Here is a 23,333-nt window from a genome sequence, read left to right as displayed (position 1 = left end):
GCTCGGGGACTTCCCATAGTGCAACTACTGCATATCATGAACCTTTGTCAGCTCTCTCCTTTGGTTGGTATTTCATCCATGATCTCTCTGCCCCTCTTTTCCCTGTTCATTTTCTTATCTGTTCCCATCGCCCCGCCTCCCCCCTCCTTAAACCTGGCTCTTCCTTCCCACTATCACCAAATGCTTGCTCTTCTGGAGCCACAACATGACTGGACTGGAAAATTAGAACACAGTTAATCTGTTGTGATGTAATGAGGAAACTGAGATACTGTGTTGGTTTCCATTCAATTTGATGAATGATCACTTAACATGCACGACACCAATTTTTGCTATTTTTAACCCAGCATAACAGAGCTTCAGAGGCACCGCGCGTCCTGGCAAGTGCCAATCATATTAACCAAGACTGCGTATCCAAACAACCACCAGAGTCAGCTGTTTTCTCATTTAACTTTTATTTGTGCAAAGCAGTAAATTTACAGCCAAAGTCATTTCTGTGTCGCTGCAGTTCACCTGAAACCTTTAAGTATGCTGTTATCTGTACGTAAGCATTCAGTATAGCTGCATAGATAGCAAAGGTTATCGCTACGAGCCACGTGACAGCGTAGGTGGGGCTGCTCTTCACACAAAACAACATCGTTGTATAAAAAAGGTGGATTGAATCAACACAAAGTACATTCACAGTAACAACAGTAATGTAAAAGGTTTTCATTAGTTATAGTTAAGTAATGTTTTCTATATAGTTTAGTGAACAGTGCCAAAAAGAAACAGAAACAGGAGTGAAGGTTTTTGTTCCCCTGCAAGGGTTTAATTACAGTTGGATTAGAAGAACCAATTAAAGACTCATTTTAGTTCCTTTGGTCCAAAATGTGCATAAAACCTAAAGTAACGAGTACAGAATGTTAAATACTTGTAAGTTGTGATGTTGGTTTTTTCAATATGGAATGTAAGAACACACAAAACATCACAATACTGAGAGACAGCATGTACAGCAATGAAAGGTCAGGGCAAATTTCAACAAATTAAAGACAACTTCAAGTAAAGACGGAGTACAAGAAATGATCGAGAAAACAGAAAAACAAGTACTGTAACGCTTTGAATTTGAATATTTATCGAGTATAATCCACTGCTCGCAGACCTTAAGTCTCATTGTATCAAAATTTCACTACACCTAAAAAAAAGAAAATATAGTAACTGTACAAAAGTACACCTGCATGTAAAATAAAGTCACAGTTCGTCACCTCCTAAAACTGTCCTCAAAAGTGCCACAGTAGACATTCAAACACCTCTGCATGCTTCTGCTGTCAAATGTTTAGTGTAGAGAAAAGTTCAGCTTCCCCATCAACAGGTTCCCTCCACTGGGAAACGCAGCATTCGCCAGGGTCCCATTTTCAGTTTGGCTGCTTCCACAGCGCCTTTGTGGTAGCTGTACGACTTTATTTGTAGCAGCACGATCACATTTTTCAAATCTGGGGTCAAAGTAGGATCTAACAGAAGAATCCTTGGGTCACATTTTGGACTGGCTTTTGGTAAACGCCCACATCCGAACAGAGATTTTACAATCATGGACAATCACACACTTACTGATGCTGCTTATAGTCTAGTTAACAAGGTCATAAAGGACAGCCATCGACCCCAACCACCAAGTCCCTTTCGACCAGTCTAGGGTTAGCTTTTGCTTTGGGCACAACTAATCCTCAGTGATGATCTGAAACCTCGCTTGTGTTTAACTTTAAACTGTTGTCCAAAGTGTTGGGATTCAGGGAAGCGAGAATAATCATTTTAACTGACATGCATTAAAAACTATTTCCATTTTTTTCCTATTGCTTTTCTCCAAAACAAGAGTGAGGATTCATACCGAGGGCTGGAGTCACCACCACCGCCAATGACACCTCCTTTACATTTTCAGAAACCAGATTTAGATCAGGTCTCATACATTTTAGGATTGAAAGCTATAAACCTGTTAGAAGGATTGTCTTTCTACAAAAAGGTCAAAGTCTACAGCGGGGTGGGCTTTGATTAAACCCAACGCTGACGCCTAAGCCTAGACGGGTGGCCAACGACCTGATGATGTTAAAAGGTTAATAAAGTCGATATACTAAGAGTTGGTAACGAGGTCGAAAACGATGTCAGCAGGAGTCCTTGTGTTACATTAATAGTGTATATTGATTTTTTTTAATGGAAAGCTTTGTTGTCATTGTCAGTCTAGCAGGCACTGCTATGCCCATGGTACCAATTACAGTATGAAGAGGTACAGAAATAACAGGAAGATCATTTTTCACAATGTCATTTAAAGGCATGAAAAATGATGCCCCACCACTGATTGGTATGCAATAGCAAAATACTGCAATGATGCAATTACAACTAATCAGGGTGAGGTAGAACTTGGCTGGTCTCAGGATGTCTGCATGATCTCTTTGTGCCACGTCTCTATATCAAACCTCTATATCACCACCTAAAAGTAGCACCTCAGAGGGAAGCTTGACATACACAGGACAGTGTTTGTCTGCTGCACTGCTGCATTTCTACCCTCACTCAAGCAGACAGTGGCCATAATGTGCGCTTGGACGTGACTCACATCAGTGACTCAGCTCTTGGAAACAGAGCGCTCTTGGTCTTAACTAAATGCCCCTTCAACAGCAGTCCAGTTACAAGAAGTAATTATGCAAAGTTTGACTTTGCAGCAACCGTCAGCATCATTACTCTGGATTACGGCTACAATGATGAGCCAGCATGGCAGCAGGCACTTGGGCCAAAACACCAGAGACGTCACCAACGAATCCATCACCACAATAAGGAGCCATTGTCGTGTGTTCAGTGTGAAGCTTTCTTCAATGCGGCAACAGCATCTGGTTCCCAACAGACGGTTTAGCAGCCAGGCTAAATCAGACAACACGACGTAACGTGTGCAGCTGTCACAGTGAGCCATAATAATAATGACAACATGAAACCACCACACCTTTGTCCCTTAAACAGTTACGTGAAATCACAGGACTATAAGTAAGTCAGCTACAATGTGTCCTGTTGTAAGGAAGATACCTGACGTTCGATAGCTTTCATGTCGACTCGTTGAGGCTACCCCAGAAAAATATTCACATGTTTAGACATTCAAAATAACCGTGTTTGCCCTGGCCTGAAGATAATGTCAAACACACAAAAAAGAAAATGAAACAAACACCAAGTGGGAAGAAAGTGGAACGTGTTAATCTATCAGCCCACCAGTAGCAGACAGAACCAGGCTACTGGGAGCTCTGGCAGAAAAGTTGAGGTTGTGATTCTTTCCCACACAGCAGACACATACTGTACATACACACTGATGCAATGCTAACACTTTTGAGCTAGCCACGCTTTCAGAACGTTCATGTTAGTGATATGGTTCAAACTGGGCCGAAACAACCTTCTGACCAGCGATGAAGGTTAGTGCGAGTCCATGTGTTTCCTCTGTTTTGTTTTGGGGGGTTTTGGCCTTCAGTTACGCCGTGTAAACTTTGAGCTGCAATGATTGTGGGGCATATTCGAAGCACCTACTAGCCACGTGATCAAGGTTTGGCTTTGGTCAACACAACACCAACAGTAGCCAGCAAATACCAGCAAGGCAGGGAGTGTAAGTAAAGCGTAGAAACTTTATCAGCCCGTGGGTCCTTGACGTTTTGGCTGAACGTGCTGTCAGAATACTGAATCGTCTCGCCTCCTTTACACAGCCCAGGTCTTCTTCTGCTGGAAGTAGGCGTCAAACCTGGCCTGTGCGTACTCCTGCAACACAGGTAAGCACAAATGAATATGTGGAAACAAGGGCTTGTTTTAAGTAAAAACAATAAATCCAAATGTAACCCTGTGTGCTCCGAGTTAAGTCACACTAATAGAACATCAGTTCTTTGCACAGTGAATTCTTCCTTCTTCTTGTTTTAGATGTTACATCAGTTTGCTTGAAATTCACATTCGTGACTTTGCACTAATATCTGAATTAAGTGTTGAAAATGTTATTTAAAAGTCACATTGATGAGCTTTAAGTCTGGATCGTTTTAACCAGTACAATCTGTGCACGCTTCGGATTTTCACCAAGCGCAGCTTCCTGTCAGCTGGTGTGACAGCGTCCCGCTGCATGGCAGCCCGATCTGACCCGAGGCTGTCAAAGAAGCTGAGCACAGCCAGGCAGAAGCTCAAACTCCAACCAGAGGTAACGGTAACTTCTGTCACTGTTCGTCCTGAACAAACATATAAATTCCATGATTCTCTCTTTTAATGACCACTGCGCATCTTTTGTGACAGCAGAGGAGACGACCAGGAATGCCCTGAATTACCTGTTTCGATGTATCTCAGTTTGGTTCAAATTAAATCCTCCTCTTCCCCACTTGACATTTTACCAAAGCTGAAGTTCAGATCTGTGCCCCGAACAACTTTGATATTGAGTAAAGTAAATAAGGACTCAAGGTAAGGAAGCAAAGACTCACCAGATATCCAAATTTGATGGTGGACAGCCGGGCCTGGATGATGGACCACAAGCCCCAAAAGAAGTGAGATGCCAGCGAGAACCTGCATCACAAAGACACAAAGTGTTTTCTACTTCCATTTAGCTTTTCACTGCAGCATCCTGCGACTTACTCTGCGTTAGGTAACGCATCTTTGTACCCTAAGCTCACCTGTTCACCTCCACGTACAGCTCTTCTTTCAGCTTCATTTGGTCCTCTGCGCTCAAGCCGTCGAACCCTCGATCGGACTCGCGCAGGTAGCTCTCAATGAAGTGGAGCTACGAGGAAACATTTCATGGCAGTCAGCAGTCCGTTAGAGAAATCGAATGAGCCCACTAACTATTTTACACACCTGCTGGGCCTTTGGAGGGTAGTTCTGAGCGCTGACTTTAAAGAAAGGAAACTCATCGCAGTTGTAGTCGTACATCCATTCACAGAAGTGGTTACCGATGTCGAATCCCCTGCAGGGTCAGAGAATGGCAAAGAAACAAGAGCACGTTTATGAGCCAGTGCTGTTCCTTGTTTTGGTTTAGTTATAATTAAAAAGATAAGATTCTCCCACAAGCAGTGACTGTAAAGTCGCAGTAATCCCGTGTGTGATTCAGTCTCATTCGTCCCTCAAGTATTCCCGAGTGCCGTTTCCCACACTGTTATCAGGAGCAGGACCTCCCCGTGCGGCGGGGGAGGCAGTGACCTGAGCTCGACCCTTTGCTGTCGCTTCCAGAGAGAAAAAGCAATAACCCACAGCATGTTTTGTTTTGTTGTGTTCTTCCTGTGCATGTGTTATAGCACACGTGCCTCACAGGGTCACGTGTTATATGTTATACATGGGAAGGACTTAAAGGGGCCAGGCTGAAGGGAGCTGGGAGGAGCAGGGAGTTCTGGGTAACATGCAGTGTTTCCCAGAAATGAGCGACGCATAAAGACAGAGAGGTGCAGAAACACAAGCACATCGTTGTATTCTCGTCTACTTCGGGTCATCGTCGCCTTTCTCTGGCCTTCATCCTGTGTGCCCTCAGCAGCCTGCCAAGTTCTGGTTACATAACAGCTGCAGTCAATATTTCAACAGATTAGGGTGGGCGTGAGTTAGGACGCTCGATATAACGATATATATCGGGTGACGATATAAAAACGTCTATTTGTTTCGTAGTGTGGCAAAATAAACTGTTTTGATGGTCGCTGTAGTGGCTGTATTCATTTATTAAAGTTCTCTCTTTCTCTTATATTTAATATGACCACACTACGGACGGACAAGCGCCGGTAAAACAATGGCGTGGCTCCGCCGTCCGCTTGTTTGTTTTGCATATTAACCTTTCACAATAAAGCTCAAGATCCTGTTGAGACTTTTCAAAATAAACTAAATCCCGTGAAACAGTATGCAGCGTTTACGGCTGAGAAGCAAAAAAGAGGCGTCAGGTGCTAAAAAATAAACCTTAGACGCAAACGTTAGAACGCTTTTCCCCGCAGCACGCCGTGTAATAAATACTCACAAAGAAAACGGCGGCTGTTACAACTTGTGTTTAAAAATGTATCGTTTCATGCGTCGGCTAAAAGTCTCGACTCCAGCTGGAAACACTTCAAACAAGTCGAGCTGCCCGAGATTCACAGAATTTACAGAAAATGTTACATTTTTGTGATTTATATCGTTACCGGGACGATAGATGTCTTATATCGGGATATGAGATTTTGGTCGTATCGCACAGCATGAGTGTAGGAATATCACTAAAACGCAGCCATAAGCCGACTGTGGCGGTTTTTCTTCTTGTTTACGCTCTGATTCTAGTATCTTTGTTTACCATTATAACCAGATTACAGGTTATAATCTGGTTAGAGCGCACTGAATGTGACACAGGTTGGTAGGAGATGAGTGACGGTGACGCAGCAGCTCAGCACTCGAGTCAGGCTGTGCTCGGCGCATCAGTTTCACCAAACCATTAAAAAACTGTAAACATGGAGGTGTTTTTATTTCTAATATTTTTATTTCATTTGAATTTGAATTTTTAATGATGCTGATCCAGTTTATCAATCTGCTTCTTGTTTCTAATGCTAACCTACAATAATAACAGTAATGACATTAATAAAGACAGCAATGACTGATGCAGAAACAGCTGGTGAGGGTTCCCAGGTCAGATGTTACTGCAGGTGTCCTGCTCGTGTACCTGTAGTTGTAGCTGCTGTATTCAAAGTCAATGAGCATCAGCTTCTGTTTGTCTGAGCTCTGGCGGCCTTTCAGCAGCAGGATGTTTCCTGAAAGGAGCAAACACACACAAGTTAGCACTGCTACAACAGAGGAAAAGAAATGGATGGTATGAAGGGCGACCTCGCGTCTTCAGGTTTTACCTTCCTGACAATCGTTGTGGCAGAAGACCACGGGAGAATGAGTGGACTCGAGCAGAGACCTGCACAAACACAAAGGCGGTCACTTCATTATAAAGTCATGGATGTTTAGAGACTCTCAGCTGTGCTTCCTTTGCCCTCTGCGCCTGTGTAGCCGAGATTTTCACGCATGTTTCCTGTGGTAAACCAGCAAGTCTTGCGTAACAGTCAGGAAACACGCATGTGTCATGTGTGCAGTGTTTTACAGCTGCATGTCTGCAGCAACATACCTGAGCATTTCCATCTCCTGTGGGAGGTTATAGCTGAGCAGGCGGTTGAAGCGACGCAGGTGCGCCTCTCTGGTGAAGCTCAGCCTCATCACTTGGCTCAGGTACCTGATCAAAGTGTTACATCCACACACATTAATGAAAAGAGGAAAAAGTCATAGTAGAGACGTTGGAAATGGAACACACTTGTGTTGAAGTTACATTTAGTCAATGATAGCTTAGTTTTAAAAATGATAAACAATAGTTTTTAAAAATAATGAAAACCTTTTCTCCAATTTTTAAGCTGGTCTAAAAATGTCTTTGTGTTTTTGCTATTTGCTCACGTTGGCTGCTATTTCAATTTGAGCAGACAAATATGTAGATGCATGTAAGGCCCACAGTTCAGTGAACTTCAAATATATTCTAACCACATCTGCTCTATGGGTGTAATTTTCTCTTTACAGGAAACCAAAAGAATGGCCAGATAATCTCATCACATCTGGCAGCTTCCATGTGTTTCCCAGGACAACAGTTCCCAGGTTTTCCCGTCAATCTTTTGTGGCGGGAAAATCAGTCAAAGAGCCGAACGGCAGGCGATCAGCCAGACATTTAGGCATGTATGAGGAATACTGATGGAAAAAGACAGCGGCCTTTATCAGCACACGCCAACAAACATTGTGCAATGTAAACCTCGTAAACACTTGACGCATGAGGTTGAAGGTATTTCAAGGGGAAGTGCACGGCGATAGGCGGACGGCCACCTGCAGAAGCCGATAAGTAATCAGTGCTGTGACACGCTATCTGGGAGAACTTGAACTGAGGAAACTTTTCATGTGCTCACTGCCTGACGCGGTGACGTACGGGCTCGGGTGACTCACTTGTCCATGGTTCCAAACAGCCACTTTGGTTGCTTGTTGAAGGGCATCCTCATCCCGTGAAACCTGGCCATCTTCTGCGCAACCTCGGCCGAGATGCTGGAGTCGCTCAGCTCACAGGTGTCCAGTTTACGGCTCTGTCAGCAGGACATCATAAAACTGCATGAAACCATGACTCTGGCTCTAACTGCATAAATCACAGGTTTGGTCAGGGTTTCTTTGACATCCAAACTAAAATCTTATCTTGCAGAGCCCCGGTGTGTGAGAGGCGTTGGGGGTTTTTCAGACATCTGAAAACAATCTGGTCTCTGCATCCAAACGTCAAACAATTTTTAAGGTCAAATTCTGTTCTGTAAGTAATTTAAGCCTCTAAATTCGTCACTGAGCAACTTTTTAAAAATATCCAGCTTTGTTGTCACACCTGATATTCCTGTTTGAAAAGTTTTGCGACTTATCACAAACTGCGTTGAGCAATTTTGAAAAGCCCCGGACCTCAAACTGTACACGAGCTGGAGGGTTGTGTTTCCACTTGTTTTTATCCTGACACACACACACAGTTGGGTATTCATATCATGTGTGGACATAATGCTTTTCCCAGCCTCTTACCCTAAATATAACCTAATTGTAATCCTGTAATCTAATCACGATTATTTTCACTGAAATTGAGATCTCGATTATTTGACGATATTTATTTAACCCTTTAAGACCTACTATAGAACCAAGTCCGCCAGAGCTTATATTATTTTTTTACATGTTGTAGTGCCATTTGTGGGAGCATTTCAAGTTGCTATACAACTGTTATAGCCCATATTTTAATAATATGTATGCATTAAGTCCATAGTAACTACATTAATTGCAAAAAAAGTGCAATAAACTACAAAAAAATTGAAAATCGTTTTTTGTATTTTTTACATATATTTCTACTTGGAGAAATTTAAGAGGTTTATCCCTCAAAGCTTTAAATACAAAAAAGTTGCAAAAAATAGTTTACAACAACAGGAAATTTATTTTGAGTGTCTTCATAGTTTTATTTTGGAGATACACCAATTTTTATATAGTGCAGGAAAAACGAAAAAACAATCCTATGATGCAAATTTGCAAAGAAAACAGCAGGTGCATCAAAATAAACTATTTCCAGCAGTGCAATTCGAGTTCTAAGCATCCCAGAAACGACACAGAAAAGTCAAACATGACCAGTATAGGTTTAAGGCCTACAAGTAAAAAACTACAATTTCCGCGAAAATGACATCACTTCCGGTTTCGGCCAGGAAATGGCGGACATGTGATAGTTCGTGCTGACGTCTGTTTCACTGTGGGAAGTGTTACGAACAGCTGATCGGATCGGCAAAGCGTGTTTCTGTTCCTGCAAGCCTTTTTATGCAATTTTTGCAAAGCTTTATGTGAAAGGAAACCGTGACCGAGGACAAGCTGATGGCATCAGATGTAAGTACAACTCCTCCGGTTTCATATGCAAAACAAATTATTGCGCTAGCTTACACGGTTCAGGTTCTACAGGGATTTAAAAATAGTTACACAAAACGGAGCATGCTGCTCTGACTGGCTTTAAAGGGTTAACAATGACTTTAAAAAAATAATATAAAATAGTGTGCAACACCACTGAAGTTTTTTTTTTTTAACTAAAACCACATTTTGTGTCTCAAAATGCCGTCAGACTTGTGGGGACTGGTCCCCACAGAGATTTGAATACAAACACACACACTCTAACATTTCTTTCCTCTCAGTCCTAATCTTGAAAAATAAAGTTGTGAGTATTGGCAGCAGTATTGGACTTCTTTGAGTGCTCCTAAACTGCTAAAAAAATCAAATAAACCACAAAGAGAAAATATTTTCTCTAAAACAGATTTTTGTAAATGAAACAAAACTTTGAAACCAGGTGAAATGTATTTGGAGTTTGTTCCCAACTTCATTAAACTAATCTTTATAAACTTTAGCAAAAATGAAAATAAAATGCACATTGTTTTGTAAAAAGACAGGATGTACGTCAAAATAAACTATTTCCAACAGGATACTGAGAACATCAGTACTTTGGGATAAAGTTCAACAGACAGCAGGAGTGCAGCTTTGAGAAGCCTTGGACAAAAACAAGGAAAGAAATACATTTCCAATTGTGTTTATTTATAAGTGACATCACTTCCTGCTGTTGCAGCTGGTGTCCATGAAAAGGTGATTTCGTGCTGACAACGTGATAATGCCTATTCATCCCGTAACAGCTGATCAGATCGATAAAGCACCTGCGTCTGGATCATAATGTTTGCTTCTAACTTGATTTCTGTAGAAGGAAACGTGATGCGTAAGTGCAGCTCCGCACGGGGACTTACGGGGATGTACTGCTCCAGGCGGCCCTGAGGGAAAATACCGTAGAGTTTGGGTCCGAGCTCTCGCTCAGCCAAGATGGCGAACATCACGCTCTCCAGCACCATGGCCTCGGCACCCTGAAGATACACAACAGCAACACCGTCAACGTTTCAGGCAACACGGTGTCAGAGTTCACAGCACCTCCACCGTTAGCTCCCATCACAGCCGCAGAATAGCAAATGAGACAAAGAGCTCTTTCTGGTCACGCAGGCTGAAAACGTTAAGATTAGAGTGGATGAATCCTCTCCTCAGCCACTTTCAGACACAGGCAGACTGCCTTTGAAAAGGAAAAGTCTTCTTTTCAGGGTTTCTGGTAGGCAGCCTGCCAAAACTGCTTTACATGAAAAGGTCTGACGTGTGAAAATGGCACAACTTCAGCAGAGTGAAGTGCACGTCTGAAAGGGGCTTAGGAGGCAATCAGGTGGTGGAGGACAAGGATGGATGATTCTGAATGAGGAGAAATGTTGTGGTTAGGGTTAGTAGGGTTTGCCTGTCAAAGCGGTGAGGAGAAACACAAGAGGTAGACGAAAATCTCCAGCAAGACTTGGCTTTGCAGTTGAAGCTGCTGGAGCAGAGGAGACAGACGGCCTTGTGTTTTCTCGTTTAATCTTAGAGACGCACAACGCTCCCACGGCAACACGTGCAGCCCGGAGACCAACGGGGGGGGGTCTCATGCCAGCACAGTCACGTGTCCTCAAAGACAAAACTGTGTGCCGACTCGATTCTGCTGGAAACCAGGCTTCTCACCAAATATGCACCAGGTTTGGAGTTAAGTCTACAGTCGGGTTTCTTACTTTTACTGGAGTTTAGTTTAGGGAAAGTCATGAACAGACCATCCATGCTATTAAATCCTGTCAGGAACCAAAGACCACAGCTATCATTGATTTGTGTTTACTTCTAAGATTAGGCTTAAAACTTTCCTTTTTTAGAAAGCATATGGTTACAGCTGCATAAGCACTCTATACATTGACTATTTCTTCTTCAGTCCCCTTTTTCATCCACCATGTGTTTATACACATCTCTGAATTTAATCATTACTTATTATCACTCTGTCTCTCCTCCACAGCGCGTCTTTGTCCCATCGTCCTCGCCTCACCCCCCAGCCGGTGGCCCCGCCCCTCCCTGACCTGGTTCTGTCGGAGGTTTTTTTGTTGTTATTTGGCACTATATGAATAAGACTGAACTGAATTTTCTTGTATTGCTATATCAGCTTCAAACTGTTTGAAAAGTCTGGAACATGCAGCGTTCATCAGCTCAGTGATTTCTGAAAAACTATTAACTTTTTCAATTTTCTTTAGTGTCTTAACTTTGAAAATGTAAAGTGTAAATTGCTAAAGTGCCCATTTGATTTGAATAACCTCCACGTTGTGCTGCAGTTCAAGCCTTGAAATAAAAATCAGTGATATATTGCCATCCTCATACTGTTGAGTGAATAACCTTGAGATAAACTGCAGCAGAGACAGAGGTTTGGATCCAAACGTGCGCCTGCTTCTTTGGATAACAGCCATGGGAATGTTTCATAATGAGTGCCCGACAGGAAGCCGACTCAAAGAAAACAATGCTGCCCACTCTGTGGCCTCCTAAACATTATGAATTATTATGAACCACGTCCGTCTCAAAGCAGAACAGGACTGATCTGCCAACAAGGAAGCACAACATTGGACTCCAGGTAAAATCTCTTTAGGGAATATGGGAATCTCTGCTGTGACAAAGCTGCATGCTGCCTACACATCCAGTAACCAGTCTCTGTTTACCACGTAACTTGGTAAAGCTATACACACGGATGAGATTCTCTCGGTTCTCATGTGTTACATGGACAAGGTGAGGATGAGAAGCATCATAGGAAGTAGATTATAGTAGCGCTATACGAATAAGTCTGATTTAAACTAAACTGAACTGAGTTTTTGGAAAATTTGACGTCAGCAGAAATTTAGCAGATGCACGTTTGGTAAAACGTCGCCTTGCTCTCGAGTTATCACGTTTACAGCTGCCTGGTGGGATGACGACAATATTCCATCTGCCTTTTACGGCAGCTATGTGGCTCTTTTCCTGTTTTCTATCATATCTGCTGAAGAAAAAAGCAGAACAAACAATGCAGCACTAACAAAACACCAGTGAATTGGGCCGTACTTCGAATCTCTCCCTGGTTAGGATTGTTGCCCGGCTGGTGTAAAATTTGAATGTTCTCTTTCGTCACACGGTTCAAAAACATACGTGGGCGTTGGCTTTTGGTAAGCTGGCAGAGCCTGTGGTTGTGCATGTGAGCGTCACTGGTTGTCAGTCAGGTGGAGCGTCCTCTGATCCTGTGATGGTGTCTCGAGGCACTCAAACTGGTTTGTGAACCATTTCCACATCAATGATTGTTCTCTGAGCACTTTGTTGCTAACATCCACAGTTACCACCAATAACAGTGGCAACCTATTTACAGTAACTGTCAGCACTGCATGAGTTCTGGGATTATTAGCAGCTTAATAGTTTATTGACCTGGTTAAGGGAACGTCTGAACTTCGCATAAATACATTTAAAGCAAACTGTTATTTCCTTTTTTCACGGTTATTTCAGTCGATTATTAATAGCATAGATATCCTTCTGCCTACATCCAGATACTTCTGTCTACGTACTGTTATGCAGTACGCTGTGTAATTATGTAGTGCATGAATTTTGACGGGGCTGTGGTTTTCTAAACTGCAAACAGCAAGCTGCTGATTTACTGCGGTTGATTGTTGTGCAAGACGCAGCATGTTCTGAATGTTTAAAACCACAACGTCACACAAACAGTAACACTCAGTGCTTCCTGCAGTGAAGACGACAGCATTGCACCAATAAGTGCGACCGTGCGTGATGCCAGTGCCTGAAAATATCTGCCGTTAGCTTGTTAGCTAGCGCTGGCAGTGCTGACTCCTCTCATCCCACCATTAAACCAAAATGTGAGGCGGTTTAGAGGATGCCTGACTTTTTGACCCGTATGGGTGCATCATACAGGTACCCGTGGTAACAAAAATAATCTTTCTGCCTGACACAGATTTAAAAAATTCACATTTTTACCCAAAATATCTGTTTTGGTCTTCTCCAAAATATAAGATAAGGACCGAGGTTACCGTTACCACCTGTGACAACTTAAGATCTCAGAGAAATACAGGAGGAAAGGGGCGGCACAAGCCTTCATCGCTAAAAATGGCCAACGCTTTTATATCAAGCTACATCTTGAAACCAGCACAGGGTTTGTAGCCTAACTGTGTCACTGTGTCGTCTTCACCTGGATGTAAACTGTCCGACATGAGAGCTGCAGCTCTGCTGTGACGACTGAAACATCCAAGGAATTAATCCGCATCATCCTTTCTAATCCAAATGGGATTTACGTTGAACACTGCATTGTTAGGCTAGGCGAGGTTATCTGAAGACACTCGCAGTCCAGCGTTAGCCTCACGGCGAGCTGAAGATTAGAGAAGTGGAGTCGAGGGGGAGGAGCTGCCATCTTTATGGAAAGATACTTGAGTGGAAACAATGGCTAACTTGCTGATGACCTAATCTCAGTCCCATGACAGAGAGTCATGATTCAGCTTTGTAAGGTGAAGGTCAAAGGGGGTCACATGATGCCGCGTGGGTACAGAACTTTCTGAGTCAGTGGGTTTAAGGCTCGGTACACTGCCTGCAGTGATACCCTGAACACATCTGTGCTGGTTATCTATCACTAAAATTAGTCTTTTTATGAGGCTTGCGTAACGCGCAAACTTCCTTCACTTGTGCATTTCAGCATTTTATCTTCCTGTCTGCACATTAAGAACATGCAGCCTGTCAGCACTCAGCTCGTAATTACCCTGAACATGCTTTTAGCAGGTTTACAACACACGTATTGTAAAATGTACAGCAGCAGGATGCAAATAAACAGATCCAACGAATCAGATCCGCTGTTGACTATAGAATGAGATGGAAATAGTGAAATAATACCAGTTTACCTCAGACGCACAGCTACTCACATGTAGTCCCAACTCTGCCAACAAGAGCTCAACTGACCCTGAAATATGGACGAAATCCTGAGCTTCACCTCCTCAACTGAACCATGAAACCCTCCCCGCTCATGCCTTCTCCTGAGAATTGGACCAACCCAGAATCTCCATGTCTTCCTTTTCTTGTGAGGAAACATCGGCACCCGCTCATCGTCGCTTCATGTCGACTTAATTTGTTTTAGGACAAGGTGTGCGTATGTGTTACATCACAGGTTGGCATCCAAAAAGTTTAGAGGACTGCGAGAGAAGGTAACACAAGAACTACATCCTTCAAAGCAGCACCTCTTTAAGCCATTGTGACCTTTGTGTGTGGGGCTGCAGTGATTGTAGGCAGTGTACTCCATAAACCCTCAGACTGTATGAACTATTACACATTACATTTATGATTCATTTGGGGTCAATAACGATAGCCTGCATCACTGCTGGCCAGCTGACGCCACATAAGCCAACAAAGACATTCAGAACAGTTTATTGTAACATTGTAACATCTAAAGACTTTTTTGAACGAACCTTTATCACCTTAACAAGTACGTCTGCAGTCGTAGATGTAACTCTAGCTACTTAAATACTGCATCATCTCCTTTTTGTGTTTTGCATGTTGTGACCACAGTGTTAAGGTGCAGTATCACCAACTATGAGGTTAGTGTCAATCAGACATTTTTCATATGTGTACCACTAACATGACATCAGTACTTTAGTTTTTTAATTTCTCGCTAAATTAAAATTGAAATAAAACTTTTTTGTTGTCTGTTTTGCTTTTTAACCTTTGACCTAGTTTTCTGTTTTCCTGTTTTGAAGATATACACGATCGACCTGGGCGGCTGTGGTGGCTGTGGTGGTAGAGCAGAAAGGCCAAAGTATCCTTAGGAAAGTTACTGAACTCTGATTTGCTTTAAATGCGTTCACCAAAGAGTGCACTTTGAGTTCTCGAGTTGAAAACTGCTGTAAACGAAACAGAACATTTACCTTTGCTGGAGAATAGTGGAACTAAATGACACTAAATGACCTTTGTGGTGCACAGAGGCAGCAAATTCAGCTGCAATGTCATAAAACAACAATTATTTTTAAAAATGCACAAATCATGTTAATTACATTTGTATCATTAATATGTCAGTTTAATGTGATATCAAAGAGTCAACAGAAGTACATTGCAAAACTCCAAACGGTGGTAACATTACACATTTAATAAAGGCGTGTTCACACCGACTGCAGAGAAAAAGTCCCTGCAAATATGCGACTGTGAAAGTCTTCTGGAAGCAAATACACATCCACGAGGGCTGTTTAAACTGCAGGTCATGCGGAAGAGCGTGTAAACACGGGGAATAATGTCACGTCTGCCACCGGGTAACCAGCGAGGGCGAGATTTATGCTGAAAGGGCCTAGTTTCAGAAACTGGAAGGTGTTACCGTTCAAATCAAGCCTCGAGATGCATTTTGACCAAATGAGTGAAAATGTGGACCTAACCTGTGAACCTCTGGTTGTCGGGGACGTTGAGGATGCTAAGACGTTAATGACCAGCTACAGTTTATATCTCCTGGGTGTCTGTGCTTTGATGTTAAAAGACAAAATCAGAAATTGAACGGAAGAAAAAAGTAACACTTTAGATTTTCAGTCATGCAGTGTCGGGTGAGCCAGGTATTAAATTAACTGGTATTCGGCCGTTCCTGTGAATTCCCCCAAAGCCCCGCCAACGCACGTGCTCAGAGAAACCTGGCGGATCCTCTTCAGGCTCAGCGTGAGTTAGAGAGGAATTTAGGGGAGGAGAACAAATCTTCTGAGAAACAGTGAGACGGGGGAGGGGGCATACACATGTGAGTCGAGTGTTGCTGTGGACGTACACTCTGAGTAGAGAAACTGTCGTCTGTTACTTACTTGGAAGTGATTTTCTTTGTTTGACTCTCGAGAATCCCCTTTATTACAGGACATCTATCAACAAGAGAAAAAGGGAAGAACTATCCATGAATACATGCCGCCAAGCCGCCCGTCAACATCAAAGCTGTGCCCGCGGTGCAGACAGTACAGTATGAGCTCAAACACACACCGAGTCTTTTGGATGCGACAGTGCAGAAGACTGTTCAGGCAGCGGCCCTCAGACTGAAGGCAGGAGCAGAGCAGAGGCAGATGGATATGAAACCTGCACTTTTACTGAGAGCTGCAGGTTTCTGCTCATCAGCATCACATAACTTTATTGCTCAGAAACAGTCTCCAGTGCAGTTACGCTCGGTTTAATCATTAGTAGCTGTGCACTCAGACAAAGGCATTCGTCCCCTAATCATATTAGCTTTTTGATTAGACATCATTAATTCCTCCTGCGGCACGGCGGAGACGACCGCAGTTACCTCGGTTAAAGGACTCTGTGATGCGGTGCTCTCGTACATCCCCGGCAATAAAAGCTAACTGCTTACGTGCTCATTAGCAAGTACACAGAGCAGAGTTAATACTTAATGCAGGTCTCCTGCTAATGCACTCTCAGCTGCAAATGCCAAATTTAGTGGCTGAATCTCAGTTGTGACTCTGTTGTGTTCTGATCGCCAGCAGGAGATTAGAATATGCTGTGCAAACATCTCGCTGGCCTTGAACTCTTACCGCTCGCTGTTTGCAAGCAAAACCACTCCGATGTGGCGAGCGCCAGCAGCTAAGCGCTATCGTAAGAGTGGATCTGCTGATGAGTCTGACATCATGAACTCTGGACTCAGCGGCCACGTCATGCAAAGAGATTATTTTTTCCAAAAGAAGCACCTGATGGGCAGCAGAAATCTGATCTATCTGATCTGAGCCATCATCAGGTCTGCCGTTTGTCCGCTAGCTTGAAACTGAAGCTGACTTCTTAATGATTAAGAATCACAAGACAGGGATTTAGAGCAGGAAAAGGACAGGCAGGAGGACTTTGTTCTCCTTCCTAGCGGCTGAGCTACATGAGTGTGTGTTACATCTTTGTATTAGGCTGAGACTTCATAGATCTCATACTGTACCGTGTTTTTGGGTGGGTTCACCTGGGAACAAGAGTGCCCAAGGCACGCTCCTTTGGGAAGCCTACGGCAAAGAACACATGCATGTACAGCCATGGGGGTACATCACCATGTACAACAATGGCTAACACGCACACAAACACACATACATGAAGGCATAACTGCATGCATACACTAATATAAGCATGTGACACACATTCACACATAACGGCACTTTCACTCGTCTATTTTGTTGTTTATCTCTAACACTTTTACATGTCTGCTCTTATTTGTGAGTGTGAGTAAAAAGCAGTAACTGCAGACTAAAAACTACCGAGGGGGAACTACTTCCTTACGTCCTCGTGGAGACTCTGGGTTACTTTTTGCACAGTAAAACACTGACATGTGATGTGGCTCCCACCTGCAGGATGGCCCCATAGAGGCGCAGCAGGACGTTCCTCGGCTCGTCCCCAACACAGTTCAGGCTGTCGGGGAGGCTGCACAGAAAGAGCTTGTTGCTCAGACCACCCCTGGAACACAGACAGACAGCGAATATGATATTGATATTTGCGTGTGTGTGATTAAATGATGGATTCACCAGTGTATAGAAGAAAAACCCCAAAACTAGCAGCTCTGTAGTGGTTTCACATGTGCCTAACAATAAAAAGATCCCAGGAGGACACACTGCTCTCTTTTCCACAGAAGTTTTCCTCTTGAATAAGGGAGTGGCTTAAAATAGCATTTAGGAGCCAATACTGTTATCGGTCTGATACTGATATCAGCACAGCGACTGTAAACGCAAGAAGAGAATTTAAAAAATGACAAGAAATAATGTCATCAGCTGTCATCCAAGTTCTTGTGTTAAACACAGATACAGCTACCAGCCATCATTTTAAGAGGTCATGACCTGAGGTTTCATTGTTCTGGCAGCACTACATCAATCAATCCTAATCTACACTCAAAGGTTCGTTTATTTAAAAAGTTTATCATTGAGGAAAATGTGCTTTGTGTAGGGTGAACGTTTACCAATCAAGTAAAGTGGACCAGATCCTATTAAATCTAACATTTTACACTTCATGTAACAAAACTACAGTTTTTCATGTAATTAAATTATTTAAAGTCAGCATTTCTGGAGTTTTTTTAGAGTGAGCACGATCTCTTTTAACACTGCTTCTCTAACCACGGTGCTCCACAAGGCTCAGTCCTGGGCCCATTAATGTTTCCTCTTTAATGTTTTCATTATATTTCTCATCACTGTTAAAAGTGCTTGCTTACAAAACTTCTACCAAAGAAAAGTGCTGCTTAAAAAAAGGCAGACTTTTTTAAGTTTAAACATTTGTACACTTTTAATTAAAAACTATCTGCAATAAAAATAATCACAACACTGATGCCAGAGAGGTTTAACAGTAATGACTGAAATGAGTTAAAGTCTTTGGGACAGTTTTTTTCTTTTCTGAGTGTAGACCAATTAGATTTTTTTTTCTTTTGAGTGGGAGGTAGGCTCCCACTTGCTATCAACTACATCAGCCGTCGGGCTAAGAATACAGACTGCACTATAGCAGCAGATTCTGACACAGGAACATGAAATGAGCTCTGCTGTTTCGACCACTCTGGGTCACATGGCTCTTGTGAGATGATCTCATCAGATGGTTTACAGAAAAACACATCGGATGGTGAAAATAAACAGAAATAACGGTTCCGATGATCATCCGCACCTGATGATGGTGATCTGGAACAGGTCCTCGGCCAGGCTCTTCCAGGCTCCGTGCAGGAACTCCCTGCACCACAGATAAGCCCTCCTCCGGGTGTCTGGGTCGGGCTGGTCGGAGCGGACCAGCTCGTCACAGTCCTCCTGGGTGTCTGGCTGGACCTGCAGGGCGTTCTCGGTCACCAGCAGGCCCAGCGACATGGAGGGGGAAGAAGAAACCCCGTTGATGAATTTGGTTTTCATTTTGTCGACAGTAAGACAGGAAGTAGGCGAACGCGGGCCCCCTCCGGTGCGTGTGTCGCAGAAGGATATATTTCAGTTGTTTCTCTCGGTGTGGAGCCCGCAGTGCGGCAGGTTTCTGCTCTTTAGCTCTTTTTTAACAATAATAATAACAGTGACGATGAAAATAATCGTACGAGCTTCGCAAATGATGGAGACAAGCTAGATGCGTCCGTCCGCGCGCAGGGAATGAATCGCACTGAGAGACGCGCGCGCAGCATCTCGGAGTGGCGTACAAGGAGGGGAGGGAGGGGTCACATGACACGCCCGCGACCCTTCTCGTCTCTGGTTGGATGGCTGTGACACAGCCCCGCAGGACCAAAACAAACCCTGACGGTGCGTGCAGGGAGTGTCGGACAGAGAGAGCAATCCTGAAGTCCGGGAAAACAAGACCCGCAGCCTCAAACATAAGGCCCGGGGGCCAGAAAGACGCCAAACTGGTGATAGGCTACCAGAACCTTTTTGGCAACTTTTTTTTTTTGCAGTTTTTTTGACATTTTGAACTTCTTGTTCTTTTACTAAGACATCTCAGGTTTTAAATGTGTGGTTAAACTTCGTTACACTGACACAAAAGGAGAGTTTCACTGGTGACAGTAAATGAAACTGAATTGGTCTGGCTGTAGTTGTGTTTGACATTCCTGTATTATACTGAAGTTTAAAGAGTACAGGCCCCCTGTGGAGCCTCTTTAGCTTGCTGTTTTCTAGAAGAAGGTACAAGAGCATAAAAAGGAGGACCAGCAGATTAAAAAAGCAGCTTCTCCCATGGGCCATCAGGCCCAGCATAAACTCTGCCGATCCCTGTGCAACATGTACTTTAGGTGGAAAGTGCAATAATTAAAATACCTCTCTTATATCCATATAATGTATTCCACTTCCACTGTAAAAGCTGCAATCATTAGAATTTTTAGCTGTTATTTATGACAGCATAAAACATATTTGTTATTACTCTTTTATTCTAATAGTATGACTTTTTTTAGTAGATGATGTGCCCTGTCTAGCTACCTAGGGGTAGCTACAGCTACCCCACAAAAAGATCCAAAAATAACCACAAAGAGGTTGGAAACTACCTCAAAGAGATAAATGGACTCAAACCAACCAGAAGATTCACAAAACACAAAGAACACACAAAGAAATGCAATTCCACTACAAAGACACACAAAATGACCTAAAGATGATCACAAACGTGAGTCACCACAAAGATACTCACAGTGGCCAGAAGGAGACAAAGACAGAGGTCAGAGTTATTACAGTTTATCATTTTAGAAATAATGGTTTCTCTTGGTTTTAATTGTTGATGTATTACTTAGCTGAAATGTTTGGGTTTTTTCACATTTGTCTTTAGTTTAGGTTTATTTAACTATAATAACCGTGGTCCAGGTAGGCCATCAGTGAATATTAGTGCTCGGCCTCAGGCTGACAGCCTCCTACACATCCCAGTAGCTATCCCATGTAAGTGTGCCATTACAGCTGCTTTAACCTGCCCACACTTGCTGTGCACCACTTTGCAATCCACACTCCCCTGACCCCAGCAACTCTGAGCACTGAGCACATGGATGCGTGAAACAACAGGCATTAAAACATACCTGAAACACTGTGAAGGATTAATAAAGCTGTTTGACTTGTATCACACAATTGTTGGGTTAACAAATTGATACCAAATTGCATATAAAGTCTTACAGTGCATTTCCACCCTCTTATAATATTTGAAAACCCCCTTGGCACCAGTTTGGATTTCCAACATTCTGAAGAGTCAGTGAACGCACCGTGAACATCTGCCACATTGTTTTGTTGCTCAGTCACGTAGCCAGAAAATCTCCTTTGGTCCTGGAAACCTGCCACAGTTTCTCCTCATGCATTTGGGCTGGAGTTGTGCTTGTTTTCAAGGCCTCTGCCCCACTTTTACACAAAGACGAGTTCATTATGAAGACAATATGAATGCACACAGGAACGCAAACATATACGCGCAAATGGCTTCCACAGCTAGCAGAACTATGGTGAAATATGATGCTTTAATCTTGCATGTCTAACGTTTGGGACATTAAATCGTAATCGTACTATTTTGGTACCACTGACTGAAAATCATTTTTGGGATACTCATGAAAATGTATTTTAAAATCTAGGGAGCATGGGGGGGGACTTCTTTAAGTTTCATCGGTTCTAGGTATTTAAACCCAGCTGGGTGTTGTCCCTGAAGAGGGTAGTTGATCATGTGCCACCTCACACAAGTCAAGTTGTGGAAAAACAAGTTGTGAAATCAGCAGAGGTTTCAGGTGAAACCATTGTTGTGAAGCTTTGCCTCACCCTGTCATTGGACCTATTGAGATAAACTGATGAGGGATGTAAGTGGAGGTTAGGGCTGAGCGATATGGCCTAAAATTCATATCGCGATATAATTTGAAGCGTGTGCGGTAACGGTATATACGCTACGTGATTGCTAGCGACACACTCCATCAGAGCCTTCAAAAGTTCAGTCAGAGCAACGGCCGATGAATCATCGTCACAAAATCCATAATATAAGTCCATCAGTGCCAAAAGGTGGAACCTTAGACACAAAAGCCAGCAGATGGGCTTTCTGCCATTTCTGACATGCACTGCACTTTCCTCCTGTTTTAAAGAATTACAAAGCCCTGGTGTGAAGGGGTTCAAGCAGATTTGCACAGCAGCTGTTTCTCCTCCACATTCTGGAAACAGAGAAGGTGGCAAAGACTTACACCCCACAACAGGAGATGGAAAATGCATCTTCAGACGAGACCAGAACAAAGGGAGCTGCTATGCTTATGTTTTTTGGTTTTGTGTGCTTTTCTCCTCACAGGAAAGGGACAGGTTTGACCCTCAAACCAATGTTTGCTCACTGTGAATCATTTACTGGTTTGGTACCTTTAAATTTCATTCATTACTTTCTACTCATTCACAGTAAAGTTTTGGTTGACACCTATCCCATTCTCTGAGTAAAAAGTACATAATAACTGTATCATGTGCCGGGCCTTGTGTACATTTGTACCGCGCGCTCTGATTGGTGCAATTCCTGGTGAGATTCTGAGATATCTTTGGCATATCTTGAAAAATCAGCGTTGCGATAGGTTGGTCAGTCCCAAATGTTTGCATCTGTAGCCTGGATAAAGTTCCTGTGAGGTGAACATGATGGACAAATATTTTCATTAGGTGTGTAGCTTAACTGTGTGAGTTCTTTGTGTGCAGCTTTTGTACAGTTGCTGATTCACTTACCTCGAATCATTCAAACGTTGAGTGCAATTAATTTGCCAAAATGACAAAACATACAACACTGTAACACAAAAACCCACAGACCTGATGTTGCAACAGGATAATAACATGTAGTGTAAATGTAGAAATTCTAACTTTATTTAACCAGGAAAAAAACTCTTTATCTGTTTTACAAGAATGTCCCTGGCCAAGAAGGACAGCTGTACATGAGAATGATTTGGGTTAATCCACTTTCAGTTCTTCACGTAGAGATTTATTACACGTCAGTCAGAGAGAGTGGCGAGAGGGTGGGAGGGAGTGTGCCCGTGGACTGCCTGTGAGAAAAGGTTGTTTTTAAAAATGTGTTTGTTTTCAGCCTCCCCAGCTGTTACAGGCCCTTATTGTTGTGCAGCTGGTAGCCTAAACCATAAAGCACCAGCTCAGGAGGCTTTCCATTTGAGACTGCTGGAAGTCTGTCAGCAGGTGTTGAGGGAGGTGAGGAGTCCAGGCGGGCCGAAAGCTCCGAGAGCTCCTCACCTCACTGTGTTTCAGAGACCTCGAGTTCCTGAAATCTGCAATCGCCTTGTGTTATGTAATGTTTTAGTGCATTGTACCATTCTGTTAGATAAGGCACCTCCTTTTTGATGGCAGGTAAAAAAAGAGCTTGGAATACCCCCCAAAAAATCACATGAAGACCCCTCCCCAGGCTTGAGCCCAGGATCATTGCATGTATTGTCGTTGCATAAACCTGTTTGATTTATGACCTCGAGAATGCTGCAGCAGGTATCACTTCAGATCGTTTCAAGATGAGCGTGGTGTTTAGTTGGTAATGTGTGGACTCATTTAAAGCAAAAGCAGAGCAGGAAACTGTTTTCTTTGTGAAAGTGGTCG

General features: G+C 43.1%; 1 protein-coding gene across 2 annotated transcripts; it reads right to left on the bottom strand.

The window, feature by feature from the left end:
- Positions 1-433: 433 nt before the first annotated feature.
- chka (choline kinase alpha) lies at positions 434-19,466 on the bottom strand. 2 transcript variants are annotated; one of them, XM_026172443.1, is made up of 12 exons: positions 18,970-19,466; positions 17,676-17,784; positions 16,179-16,232; positions 10,263-10,376; positions 7,927-8,060; positions 7,073-7,177; positions 6,807-6,865; positions 6,626-6,713; positions 4,819-4,927; positions 4,638-4,744; positions 4,449-4,530; positions 434-3,750 (listed from the first exon to the last, which is right to left on the bottom strand). In XM_026172443.1, exons 1-12 carry the CDS (start codon positions 19,203-19,205, stop codon positions 3,691-3,693), a joined length of 1,257 nt encoding a protein of 418 aa, XP_026028228.1. In that variant the 5' UTR covers positions 19,206-19,466; the 3' UTR covers positions 434-3,690. The 2 variants fall into 2 exon arrangements, with proteins under 2 accessions (XP_026028228.1, XP_026028229.1); XM_026172444.1 differs by lacking the exon at positions 16,179-16,232.
- Between the last annotated feature and the right edge of the window lie 3,867 nt (positions 19,467-23,333).

Source organism: Astatotilapia calliptera, chromosome 7 (genome assembly GCF_900246225.1).
Source record: "Astatotilapia calliptera chromosome 7, fAstCal1.2, whole genome shotgun sequence".
NCBI classification, from domain to species: Eukaryota; Metazoa; Chordata; class Actinopteri; order Cichliformes; family Cichlidae; genus Astatotilapia; species Astatotilapia calliptera.
Note: the sequence above shows the minus strand (reverse complement) of the source record. Positions and strands in the feature narration are given on the sequence as shown.

Excerpts from the sequence above, each read along its gene's own strand:
- chka (XM_026172443.1), bottom strand. The coding sequence starts at position 19,205 with ATGAAAACCAAATTCATCAACGGGGTTTCTTCTTCCCCCTCCATGTCG. Across the intron at positions 16,233-17,675 it reads TCTATGGGGCCATCCTGCAG|ATGTCCTGTAATAAAGGGGA; the intron begins GTGGGAGCCACA and ends TCTTGTTGATAG. Across the intron at positions 4,745-4,818 it reads ACCCTCCAAAGGCCCAGCAG|CTCCACTTCATTGAGAGCTA; the intron begins GTGTGTAAAATA and ends GTTTCCTCGTAG.